Source organism: Lissotriton vulgaris, chromosome 11, assembly GCF_964263255.1.
Source record: "Lissotriton vulgaris chromosome 11, aLisVul1.2, whole genome shotgun sequence".
NCBI lineage: Eukaryota > Metazoa > Chordata > Amphibia > Caudata > Salamandridae > Lissotriton > Lissotriton vulgaris.
The window spans coordinates 123,924,572-123,938,173 of record NC_141699.1 but is presented as its reverse complement, the minus strand read 5'-3'; the positions used below and the strand labels follow the sequence as shown (position 1 = coordinate 123,938,173).

The 13,602-nt window shown below is 43.3% G+C and overlaps 1 protein-coding gene across 1 annotated transcript in view; it reads right to left on the bottom strand.

Moving 5' to 3' along the window:
* CIT (citron rho-interacting serine/threonine kinase) overlaps positions 1 to 13,602 on the bottom strand; it is a 1,473,679-nt gene that overhangs the window by 1,348,767 nt on the left and 111,310 nt on the right. The window contains exons 6-7 of the mRNA XM_086942878.1: positions 13,328 to 13,470; positions 9,721 to 9,814 (exon numbers count right to left, since the gene is read on the bottom strand). Coding sequence (XP_086799004.1) covers positions 9,721 to 9,814; positions 13,328 to 13,470 — 237 coding nt within the window. The remainder of the gene's footprint in view (positions 1 to 9,720; positions 9,815 to 13,327; positions 13,471 to 13,602) is intronic.

Sequence of the window (13,602 nt, the reverse complement as noted above, 5' to 3'; positions counted from 1 at the left end):
CTAGAAGAGGAAGGGGAACATAATTGCATCGATTTAACTGAGTTCAGTACAAAGCCTCGTCCAGACATCCGTGAAATAGCGTTACTTGATGGGGATAAGACAATGTTCGTGGATGGCTCGTGTTTGAGACATGAGAGTGGGAGCCTGAGTGCTGCCTATGCTGTGGTTACGTTGACAGAAACCATAGAAGCATCTTACCTGAGCGAGGTGAAATCTGCACAAGTGGCAGAGCTCATCGCGTTAACTAGAGCATGTAAGAGGGGTAAGAACAAGAGAATAACTGTTTATACAGACAGCCAGTATTGTTTCGGGGTTGTTCATGACTTCGGCCAATTATGGCTGCAAAGAGAATTCATGACTTCCTCAGGCACACCTATCAGAAACGGAAAGGTGGTGCATAACTTACTGGAAGCTATCCAATTGCCCAAAGAATTGGCTATGGTCAAATGCGCGGCTCACAAATCTGGAAATGATGATGTGACTGCCGGTAATAGGTACGCTGACCAAATTGCCCAGTTCTGTGCCCGATACCACATGTCACTCCAAATTGCGTTGTGGGGTGGAACCAGCTGCCAACTTATGTTGTTTGAGAATGTGTCAACGTGGGAAGAATTAAAAGATTTGCAACAGGCAACAGACAGACAAGAAAAAGGAAGGTGGGCCGCAAATGGATGCAAGTTGAGAGATGATGGTGTGGTGGTAAATTCGACTGGGGTGCCTGTACTGCCTGATAGCTTGATCGACCCCATGATCAGAATGATACATGAACCAACACATATGGGAAGAGACGCGATGTGTCGAGTGTTTGACAAGGTGTTCTGTAATTCAAAGTTCAGGAACCAGGCGGAAAGGCTTTGCCAGAGGTGCCTAGTGTGTCAGCAGTTCAATGCAGGGAAAAAGACTGTGGTAGAACAAAGTACGGTTGGAAAGGCAGTAGGTCCCTTTGTCAGAATGCAGGCAGACTTTGTAACCATGCCTAGGTGCAAGGGGTATAGATACATTTTAGTCATAGTTTGCCTATTTTCCCGGTGGGTGGAAGCTTATCCCGCTAAGAAAAATGATGCCATAACTACTGCAAAATTGTTGCTCAGGGAGTTGATACCTAGGTATGGAATCCCAGAGACAATCGAAACGGACCAAGGTGGGCATTTTGCCAATGATGTCCTAGAAGAGCTCTGTAAAGCATTCCAAATGAAGCAAAGACTGCATTGCGCCTACCGTCCAGAGGCTTCTGGGGTAGTGGAACAAATAAATGGCACCCTGAAATCCAGATTGGCCAAAATGTGTGATTCCACAAAAATGAACTGGATAGAGGCTTTACCCCTTGTGCTGATGAGTTTGAGAAGTATCCCGAACAGAAAAACTGGCCTGAGCCCCCATGAAGTGTTGATGGGAAGAGTGATGCGACAGGCATGGGTACCCAGACACAAACTGCTAAGCATTTCTGATGATATGGTACTAGAATACTGCAAGCAGCTGGGTGACCAAGTGCGTTCTCTCTCTCAGCAGATTGGAGAGTGAGAAGACAAGTGGCCAAAGACTCCAGCACACAAACTGCAACCAGGAGATTGGGTGCCTGAAACCAAGGTGGGGAAAGCCGCGACAAGTGATCCTCGTCACTACAACTGCTGTAAAGTGTGCGGGCGTACCGAAGTGGATCCACGCCAGCCACACCAAGCGGGTAACTGGAGAAAACGCGACTGAAGCTGAAGGCAGCGCAGCTGAGGAAGCTCCCGAGGAGGAGAGTCCGGAGCTAGCTGACATCGAACTGCCGAGCACAAGACGAGACGTTGAGTGGTTCCCTGCCGACGACCAGGTTCATGATCCAATACGAACCAGGAAATATTCCTACTTAGACAGTGAGTGGGATAGTCCAGGTGAGCTAGAAATAGACGAAGAAGATCAGGTCAACGAGAATCACATCACACCTGATCAGGAAGTAGGCCAAGTAGAGTCAGATAAAGACACCGAAACTCCTCCTGAGACTCCAGAAAGTGGAGAGGGACAGTTAGAAACTAGAGCTGACGTTCATGCAGAAGAAAGCGAAGAGATCGAAGAGCATGAACAGGAACAGATAGAACTAGATCAAAGTGCTCAGACAACGGAAACAACAGTAACCAGAAATAAAAAGCAAGTGCGATTTGAATCTGAGCAGGGTCAGAATAGGGACCAGGCAGAAGAAGTAGATGAAAGACCTGGAACTAGTCAGACAGGCAGGAAAACAGAGGTGCCACAACAAAAAGTAAAGAGAGTGCACGAAGAAGGCCAAGTCTCCTCAACTACTGGGAGGCACGGAGGGAGAAGTGCACCCCGATACGTCAAGAGACTAAGGCTCAGACTAAAGACAGTCGAAGAAAAACTGAAAGACCGAAAAAGGGCTGAAAGTGAAAGAAAGGCAGCCCAAGGAAAATCGCTGAGAAAAAGCGACAGACTAAAGAAACAGAACCGACTGTATCGGAGCCCTGAGTGGACTTACTTTGTGTTGGAGGAAATAGACGAACCACACCACAGTGGCAACAGTGACGAAGAGTCCATCGCTGATCGGAGTTCTGACGAAGACCCTCCTTGAGAGAATCCCGAAGTGAGCCTTTGGTGCCAAGAAACGAAGAGGGGCAGCAAAAGCCACCTGTAAGCTAAAAATGTCTGATCCGAATGTCTCTGGAAGGTCCAGATGTGGGTGTCTTAAAACCTGCTGTAAAATATGCTTGTGTAGTATAGCCATGCTAATAATAATGTGGATAGCACTAACAGTTTTCCTACCTTTTATGATAAGCAAAAATCCAAATTTGTCCCCTACTGAACCAGAAGCAGTAGAAGTAGGGGTTGTACAGACTGTAGAAACACCACGAAATTTAGAAAGACGCGACAAACAAGTAGGCTTGACACACACACGACCTAATTTAGAAGCATCAGATGAGGATGGACTACACTTTCACAAAATGAGAAACAGGACACATTTGAATGTTTTTGCTAACTTGTTGGTGCATTACGTAGAAGCTATGGAAATAGAAGACTGTTATGTCTGCATGAAGCTACCTACCTCAGTGGCCGAAGGCGTGACATACCACCACCTACCTTTAACCTATGGAATTTCCTGCAGTATTTTAGCTAGCTTGTTTTATAGGAGCACTTTACAGTACTATTATTCAAATGCTGACGTAGTATTTTCTGAACTTCCTATTAGAGGACACCTGAACCTTGTACATACCAAAAGTGACGTGACCCGTTATATGGGAGAATATTTTCTGACTATAGGCAACAGATTTAGACGAAGCAAGACAAGATAATCTGACCTGTTCTCTGCAAGAGCAGGAAAAGATGTTCATAAAAATGGCAGACAGAAGGAGAGAAAAGTTTCAAAAGAAAGCAAATGACGAAAAGGATAGAGTCCCTAGGTGGGCTGAGCACATGGATAACACCTCAAAGCTAATCCTGCCTTGTTGCTGGATTTTGAACGAAAAGGGAAACTTTGTATCCATAGGGAAAAGACAGAGTACTATAACAATGTATTCATCGGTTCCAGCGAGTGTGAACATAATTACAAGGTAATTGGAGGTTGGGGGTTCAAAAATGGGTCAGAACCTGTGTTTCCCGGAATATATTATATATGTGGGAACAAGGCTTATTTCAAATTGCCGGATCACTGGTATGGAAGCTGCTACTTTGGCATTGTTTTCCCGAAAATATACCATGTGAATAATGCAGCTGGAAGCGATGAAGAAACTAATGGCTTAGTGCGTAGTAAACGTGAAAGTGTAGGTGAAATTATAGGTGATATTTTTAGTGCACTGATACCTGGAATGGGGGTAGTTCTGAACACCCATAGAATCTGCAAATTGTCTACAGTAGTGGACCGGCTATCAACGGACACTGCTGCTGGATTCCTGATGGTCAATACTGAAATGGTTGCGATCAGATCAATGGTTTTACAAAACCGTCTTGCCCTTGACACCCTATTAGCAAAAGAGGGCGGAGTCTGTAGAATGCTGAAGGCGCAACATTGTTGCACCTACATTCCTGATAAAAGTATCGAATTAAAACAATATGTGAAGAACATAACTAATTTGGAGAAAGAACTCAAACCATTGGAGGTTGACAGTGCCTGGACGAGACTGACTGGAGGTCTCTCCTCTATAGGTAGTTGGTTTTCTAACCTAGGTAGAAATATTTTGTGGAAAATACTGATGCCAATAGTTGTGATAGGTGTGGTTGTATTGATTATATTTATCTGTTGCAAATGCCAAAAATGCAAAAAGAAGTCTCTAGAACCTAAGAGGGGGGTGAAGAGAAATATTGATGAATTAGAATTAGAGGAATTAAGAAATGAAGTCTACAAGAAGGTGAAAAATCACCACTCTCATAGAGAAGCTGAAAGAAAACTCAACAATAAATTTGTGGAAATTCAAATGAGTGATGTGGATGAATGAAAAGTTGGCATCTGTTTCCTCTATGTGGTGATGATAGTAAATATCATCAAAGAGGGGATTGATGGAGCAAGGATTCGCACGTAAAGCGCCTTGCCCCAGTGCAAGAACCTCGACTAATGTATAATCTTATTAAAATAGTTGTTTGTCATTTATTATACGTTTTCCCATACACACGGGTGTCCCCAGGATGCTTGCTCGTATGTCTTTTCCATATTAACGAAGCTTGCACTAAAGAATCGGCTGCTTCGCTGAAATTCAGTCTGCGCATGCGTCGGTCATACCCATGTGATGTGACGCACTCGCATTCTGGAGGGAATTTGTGCTCATGCGCACTGTTGCAAACATGGCCGCTTGACTCTCACCACGCTCTCCGCTTGCTACTGCTGCTTCAGCCTATCTGTCTTTTCGCACTAAACAGTAACGCTATAGTCATTATAAAATAAGGGATGTTTAGAATTTCATCATGGTATACAGTATGATCATTTTATGTGTGATATTAATTTGTTCTCGCTTACTTTTCATGTACCGCGTCTTTGTGGGCTGGGGCATACATGAGCAACGCCATGCTGAGGCTCCTCTGAACCCTGTCATGTGACTGGGGAAAATCCTAACTGCGCAGAAGCTGAAACAAGCCAGCTGGCTCCTGAAGCACAATGCGCCTGAGAAGTTCTCTGGGAAAGCAGAATCTTACCTTGGACGATGTAACTCTGTTGCTACCTAATGTGAACTCTTGTTGTACTGATGTATTCTATGCATGAGAACGTGAACTCAAGGGGCGGGTAGAAAATTTTAATATTTGAGAAGAAAAAGTTGAATTCTAGGAGGTGGTAATGACCGCACCACCTCTCCTGACCAATCATAATGTGGGAAACTGTCACTTGCAACATTAGTGGGTGGTCTGAGGGACCCCAAAATAGTATAATTGCCCTAGTTTAGCTTAGGAAAATTGTCCGACTTGTCCGAGTAGCAGACCTGTCACTGACCCTACGATCTCAATAGGTGCTCAATCTGAAAGTGCTGCGGAGCACTCTGTCCATACTTTCCACAAACTCCTAAGGGGTGGAAAAATCCTAAGTGCTGGCGAAGCACTTTGCTGGGGAATTCGAAAACCCAATCGGGGTTACTGGCGGATTACTTGCAGGAGGGGGTGACGCAGGCGTTGCTGTCCGAAGCTGTGGGTGTTGGTCGTACCCTGGGAGGCCCAGTCCTTTGATCCAAACCTGAGGGGTAACCTGTCCTGATCTGTCCGTGGGTTGTACCTGCTCGCATTCTGGCATTCCTTTTCTGAGGGTCCCTATCCCCGTCTTCCCATCTGACCCGTGGCCAGGGTTAGTCTTCAATCTGAATTAGGTAAATATCCGTCCGTGGGTTTGCATCTCACACTCTCTCTCTCTCTCTCTCTATTCTTCTATTAAAGCATTCGTGCCAATGATACTGCTCTATCACCTTTAAAAGCGAATTATATGTGATTGTTTATTAGGATTGTTCCACTTCTCTCCCCACCTTTAGAAAATTGCCAAACTGCCTTATTTTATTAGTATGTTCCATTTTTCCCTTTTCTTTAGCCGATTGCAGTGAATTTAGTAAGAATAGTTTAAAGCATTTAGGATAAGTACATGTTCTAGGTCCCAATCTTAAACCCATGTCCTAGTATAAAATTGCAGTGACTAGTTCTGTTCTAAAATTCCTACCTTTAGTCTTCCCATATATTCTAATGGTTATAATTCTAATACAAAGTTACTTATTGGTGTTGATTTTGATGTTTGATATATTATTCTGCATATCGCTTATTATCTTGGCATCTACTCTTTGAACTCTTATATAAAGTTTTAAACTTCATCAGGTGTCTGTGGTCATTTTACAGAAATTGTGGATAAGTGTGTACTGAAGGATAAAGAATATAATTTTCCTAGGTTCCCTGTCTACTATTTTCCCTATTAGCTCCAGATCTGTCGTATGTAGTTGTGCCTGGAGTAAGTCAGGTACGTGGTAAGCAGAGGTGAAACCCAAACCTTAATTGCTCATAGAAGCGTGCAGCAAAAGCCATCACCCAGTTCACCTATAATGACAATGGTGTATTAAATCTTATGCACGCCAGGGCCCAGTGCGTGTAAGTAATTGGTGAACTCGGTGACACGGGTGAACTGCGCGCTCTATCAATATTAACGGACTAACAGCTAATTAAGAATTCTCCGTTGTGAAAGAGATATACAACCTTTCTAGAACATCAGCCCTGTCACACTGTTACATAAGCAGACCCCAATATCTTGAATAACTTTCATCCAATCTCACAACTTCCCCTTCCCTCTAAGGTTCTGGAGAAATTGATCAATATTCAGCTCTCCTCCTTTTATAGAATACAATTCCTTATCACATTCATCACAATCAGGCTTCCACCCCTCTCACGACATGGAATCAGCCACGTTAGAAGCCTCTGGCAACATCAGAATGACTTTGGATCAGGGTGCTCCACCATGCTGATCCTACTGAACTTATCAGCCATATCCCGATATTGGGTTTGTTTAAACTTGGGGTCTGCGACGAAGACAATAAGTAACTTGGGGAGTTTCTAGCTAGAAGATCTCAGTCAATGACACTGCCCTACTTTTCAATCAACTGCCAATCCTTTAGTGTGTGGGGTACCACCACAGAACCTGGCAGGTCCCACAATATTTAATATCTATGTATCTCTACTAGGGTCCTTGGTCCGCAGCTTCTGCTTTGAAACCAACCTTATGCAGGTGATTCAAAGATTGTCATCACTGTCTCAGAAAATCCTATTAACTCCCCAAAACATCTCTCCGTTAGCTTTCCAGCTGTAGCTCATTAGATGGAAAAAAAACTGCTTAAACCTCCATGCAGACATAACAAACTATTATTTTCTGAAATAGTTCACTTCCGTGGTCACCTAATTAGTGGCCTTCAGAATCAGACACTACCACCATTCAGTGACAGCAGCTAGAAATCCTGGAATTTACACTGATCAAAACTAGTTGTTTTCGAAGCATGTTACTACCCTAGCAGCAGCCTGTTTTGCCATTCTTGGGGCCCTCAGGAAACTCAACTTCTTCCGTTGTCCACCAGGAAATCTGGGGTTCAACATTCATCAAATCTAGGCAGGAGTGTGGAAATTCGCTATTTCTTGGTTTAGCCGACTACAGGCTACATCGACTTCAGGTGACCCAAAATGTTGCGGCACACTTATTCCCAAATCTTCCTTCTAGAACAGCAATGACACTCCATCTCCGAGATCGTCACTGGTTGCCTATGAATCAGATCTACATTTAAAACCTTTTGCCTTGCTCAAAATGCCATTTATGGCAAAAGAGTGGCATATAAAGCTTTCGCACCCTGGAAAATGTACCTCTTCATCTAAGGCCAATTCCTTGCTGATGTACCTTTAGAAAAAAACAGAAACCTAACTATTCTAATCGGTTGTTGTATTTGTTTAGTTCTTTCCCACTAGTGCCTGGATGCCCCAAAGGGTAATGACTGCAGTGTACAAAACACTTAAAGCCCTACTCAAACGCCCTGGCAAGCCTGCTCCATATCCATTTTACAGGTTAATGAAAGGAAACAGCCCATCTCGAACCTTTCCATTGCATGCAAATGTAACAAGGAGGGACTGAGGCTGGGATTCCCTGAGCAGGTTGAACAAAGCAAAAGTAAGGAAATATCTTTGTGCCGCTTCCCCAAACATAGGCTTTTCATACTGCTCAAAGAAGCCCATTCACAGCTCCATTCTGCTTCAGTTACACTAGGTGAGAAAGCTTGAGTGGAGAGGGGACCATTCCATGGGGGTTTTAAGATGGGATGGGTTACCACAGTCTGAAGCATTACAACAATGGACCTTGGTCATGATCAGGGCTATAACACCATTACCAGGTCAAATCAGAGTTTGGAAATCCTACTTTAGTCATAGTTTTAAACACTTTTTGAAGGATTAAACAATTTTGTGGATAACCCTAGGAGGCTGCTGCAGTCATTTAAACATAGGCTGTTGCCTGTGGCACACAGTCATCTCTATACATAATCCATTGTCTATTACGCGGTCCGTTTTAACACATTGGTGGGTGCTTATCTCGTCACATGCTGGAGCTATGTCCATCATCAAATACATACTCTGCAGTGTTCTACAGCAGACCTGGAATAGTGCAAAAGAAACAACGGCTGGACAACTCAACAGATCTGGCTGGCTCCATTTAAATTTTAAACTAAAACTTCCAAACCCCTGCTACAGTGAAAAAGAAAACAGATCAAAAATGCTTATAGTACACATTGCATCTATGAGAAAAATAATTTACTATAAGAAAGATTTAGTGTACTTTGTGACATATTCAGTGTACTTTGTGACATAAACTAGTCCCTCGTACTTTCTTATATAAAATAGTCCCTCGTGCACTGCAATGGAGTCATTCCATGGCAGACAGAATGAGACACTAAACATCCAATAGAATGATGTGAGAGAAATATTCCTCTGGGAAGAGCAGACCCCACGTCTATGTGTATTTGAAAGAATTGGTATTCATATGTCCTACAACTACACTGCGAAGCCGAACCTAAAAATGGCAAAACAAAAACAGCAGAAAGAAAAGGACCTAACATAAGGAGCCAGTGTACGGTGAGACAGCACCAGAGAGAGAGATACCAAATACTAAGTTTGTTAAATTTGAAAAATGCACTCCTACTCCGAAGCAGCTGCCAAGCACTGTCAGTAAGAACACAATCTTCTGATGCATTTATATTTATTTTATTTATAAAGTTTTGTAGAGCGCGGACAAGACCTTAAGGGGTATCAGAGCGCTTCACATTATAGGGCGAGTAGGATACAGTTGTTAAAAAAATAAAATAAAAAGACATTCATAACATAAATGAGTGGCATGGTAACGCTGGAGTTTATGGTTCACAACAATGTACTGGTCAGGGCATCGGGAATAGCGGGCAGGTGAGTAAACAACAGGACCTAAAAGTCACTTAGGGCAGAAACTTGATCATCAGTATTGTTTTCACTTCTTTTTTAAAAGAAGATGAAGATGAGATTTGGCGGACATCTGGTGGGAGAGAGTTCCATATACACTGTAAACAAAATCTCACAAACCAATGTTACCCAGGTTAAGCTCAATGCCCGAAATAGAGAAATGCAGTAACTTACTAACTCAGAGTATCTGTTTACACTCCCATTACAAGTATTGCAATAGTGCTGGTACTCCACGGTTTCAAATTAAAGAAATCCAGGAACTTGACACCAGTTAGTGCTTGACAATTTGAAATTCCTGGCCCAGTGGTTCCTTACCGTCTTATTAGCGGTCAGCCGGGACGATGATCCGAAGTCCACCAGCTTAATGTGTCCCAGTCGGTCAATGAGAATGTTTTCAGGTTTAATGTCTCTGTACATGTGGAAAGGAGCAAGACTTCAGAAATGTTAAATCACCCCTCCTCTGAGCATTTCTCACTGTGGGGACATGTCTGCTAGTAAACTACTGCCAACACAACCATATCTCTTCATTGCCGTCTTGGTCTGCGCACTCCAACTGAAGCAGGTCAGACATCACACACAGAACCCGGAAGAGCACAAGGTCAGCCAGCAACTAACTCTCCACATGTGGTTGCAAAAGGCAATACATAAGAACACTCGCCAAGCTACAGCTAAAACAGTCATCCCTTGCTTGCTTTTACAGTCAGTATAACAACATACCAGGCAGGTTCCTTCCTCCCTGACATCATTATGTTCACATCAAGGCATTAAAGCACTGCAGTCAGCTAAACACAACTCACTCAACAAGAACCCAGCACTCCGCGCACCACACTAACTTACATCTCAGAACTACTGCGATGGTCAGCTTAAACATACAACCACCTTACATGCACAGCAGGGCACACCACCACATTACCTGCCTAAATATACTGTCTACAAAACAATCTGCCTGGCAGGGGGACAACCACCAGCCAGCAAAATAAAAAATACCTGGGCACATCTGACAATGTAAAAACTCACTGCAAAGATCCTGTGCAAAACAAATCTTGCTTTACTTTTACATTATGTGTGGGACGCTACTAAAAGCTTAGACATTGTTTAGAATGTCTGAAGCGGGAGGGAACTGGAGGAGAATCACCTCCTTTGGGAAGAACGTGCGTTGTTAAGCAACATGAGGCTTTACAATGAAATGCAGAGCACATGAGAAAGGATTCCTTTTTACAGACTACCACTTTATAAAGTTTTTTCTTGCAAACCCTTTGCTGTCTCTAGTGCAGGGTGCAGACTTTTAACGGCAGGTATACAAAGATGCTCATATTTCATGTCCTCCACATTACAAATGTGCTGCTTTTTAGGTCTCGCCTATTAGACAGCTCAAACGCGGTCTGTTAGAAGATTTATTGCGGGCTCACAAAGAACAGACAAGATTTGCAGCCTGTCCGTTGCTTACCATATGTTGGCTTTCCTGTCACTCATTTACTTACTACTTGTTATTGTCCCAGTTTATCAATCTTGTGTTTGTCCCTCTCACTGAGCATAGACACTTTACCATTTATTTTGATTGCCTGCCTTTTATGCTTTCACTGCTTGCTTTTCAAGAACTCATTTTTTCTTTTGGGTTAAGTACTCCATGAAAAATGCATGTTTTCCAGCTGCCTGCCTTGCATACTTTTCTCTCTCAGCTCTGCATTGCTTTCTGTTGCCCGTGTGTTTCTCCCCGCTCTCCTCCATGTTGCACTCGTCCTAGTGTCCTCCAACCTGTTGCTTCCTAATCTGTGTTTTGTCCCAGTCCATTCCATGTTTCTCTTTCCTGTTGATTCTGCTCTACACCCCTGCATATTGTTTCCCCCACCCCTGTCCTTCTCTCTCAACCGTTACTACCCTTCTCCAGCCTCCACCCTCCTAGTTGCTTTCCCCTACCGGTACACTCCATCTCTCTGGCCTGTTACTTCTCCTTTGCACCTCTACCTTCCATGTTTCTTTTGTCCCCTCATTGCTCCATCCACCTACACCCTCCGTATTGATTTCCTCCCCCCAGGAGGCTTGCTTTCCTATTCTCCCCCCCACCAGACGCGCCCTGTGTTGCTCCCCCAACCCACACTCGTTTCGGCTTTATCTTCTACTTTTCTTTACCAATCCAATTTGAGAAATACATTTTTTTTTTTTTTAGAAGTCACACATTATCTTGTAGGCAAGCACGAGTGTCTGTGCATGCATATAAAATGATATAACTGCAGTATCATAGCAACGTTAAAAGCTGTTTTTCTTCTTTAGCCATGCTGCACGGCACCAGGGATGTTAAAAACCACTGGCAAAGCCAATAGGCCCCAGAGGCAAGACCTACTGCGGCTTTGCTAATGCTTGTTGCCAAGTGGCTGCCTTCATCCAGGATAGGGAACCAACCCTTACTCCCAGTATACAGACGTACATGGGTTATTACTTATGTGTCGAGCACGCGGCCAGCCCTGGATAGGGTTGTAGGCTTAACGCTGTGTAGCTCTGGTCCTGTGACGTGCGATCTTCCTTTTTTTGAAAATAAAAACAGATTTGAAAAACTTATGTGTGTCATAGATTATTACAAAGACCTGTTATATGTATGCAATTGGGAAAACTGGTTAACCCCAAGAAGATATGGGAATTGTGGATGTAAGCTGCAGGACAATGCTGCCCCAGTTTATCAGCTTCACTGGACACAGAGATATGGGGACATCCCATTGTAGACCATCGAGTCGACTTGAGAAAATGTATTACCTGAAGATGTAGTCAAGCTCCGCGTTTTTGAGAAAAGGCAGCAATGTGTTCGTATGATGTATAAGCTGTGTGAACCGGTCACCAATAAAAAGAAATATATTAAAAAAAAATCTTTTTATCAAGGCGTTTGCAGTTAAATGTACACTCGGAAAGGAGACTCAATCAGGTCTTCCATGTTGGTTGGCAAACTTTGTTCAGCCAGGAGCACAAACACAGGCTGCTCAATCTGAGCTTACACACGCAGACACCAATCATGGGCAATCCAACATAATAGCACACAGCAGGTTTACAACTTAAGTGGCACGCGACTCACCATACACATTGAAATGTACAAACCACTCAAAGTGGAGCATGGCACGCTAATTACCCGAGGAGGAACATGATTTGAGTGCCAAACACACAAGCACGTTATACAGCTAGCACTGCACCATGATCATCGCACCAGGCTTCAGTCAGTCTTCATCAAAGCAGATTGGAATGAACAGAAGACATATGGATTCATCTTGCCCAGGTTAGTAATTCACATGAACTTAGCACACTCTACTAAAACTTCATTCAAGACACAGGCACACATGCACCAAAACACTGGTGCACCACATACTTCGAAGTGTAATGCTTACCACTCATCCCAGACGTATCTCATGTAGAAAAAGCGCAAGCTGACTAAAGATATCACAGCACACAAGTGCTAGAAGCACTACTGAAATCACAGAAGATTAAAGGACTAAACTTTTAACTTGTGTTACAATCTAGAAGATTCCCTCTAGTTTTAGGGCAAAGGCCTGCTAGGCCAGTTGCGGGACTATCCGCTTCCCTGAAAGATTTTGTTGCAAAACACTTTAAAATCAGAAGCCCAAGCATAATATCTGCCCTAATGAGGAGGAGAGTAATCTAGGCAAAAGTCAAAATGATGTTGATGGTGAAAATGTCAAACATAGCACCGCCGGAGTGGAGTTGCAGTACACCTTAGGAGGGAAAGAAGGTTTTGCCAAGGGGGTATGATTCCCTCTCTTTGGAGACTCCACTCCTAGGTGCTGTAGTTAAAAGCAAACCTTCAGGAAATGTGTGTCCACTAGGTGATTTTGATGTTGCCATTTCGTCAAAGGTTAAGAAGATTGAAGTAGATTATTTAAGTCCCTTGCTGAGACAATACCAAAGATGGCCATTTACGCACCTGTGTACATAACCCATGTGATGGACACTGTGGATGGCCAGGACCATTTCAGCAATATAAAACTGGGCCATGCTTTCATCGAATTGGTCTTCATAACGGTTCAACAGTGACAAAAAGTCACCTCCAGGTAGGTACTCCATGACCTGAAAACAATAAACAGCATTTTTTAGTTAAGGCATGTTATGTGTGACGTACAAGTGTCTTCAAGTCATTATATTCTAAATAAACGTCCCGACTTGCTGTTGGGAATAGTACTTCAACGCTGTCATACCTAT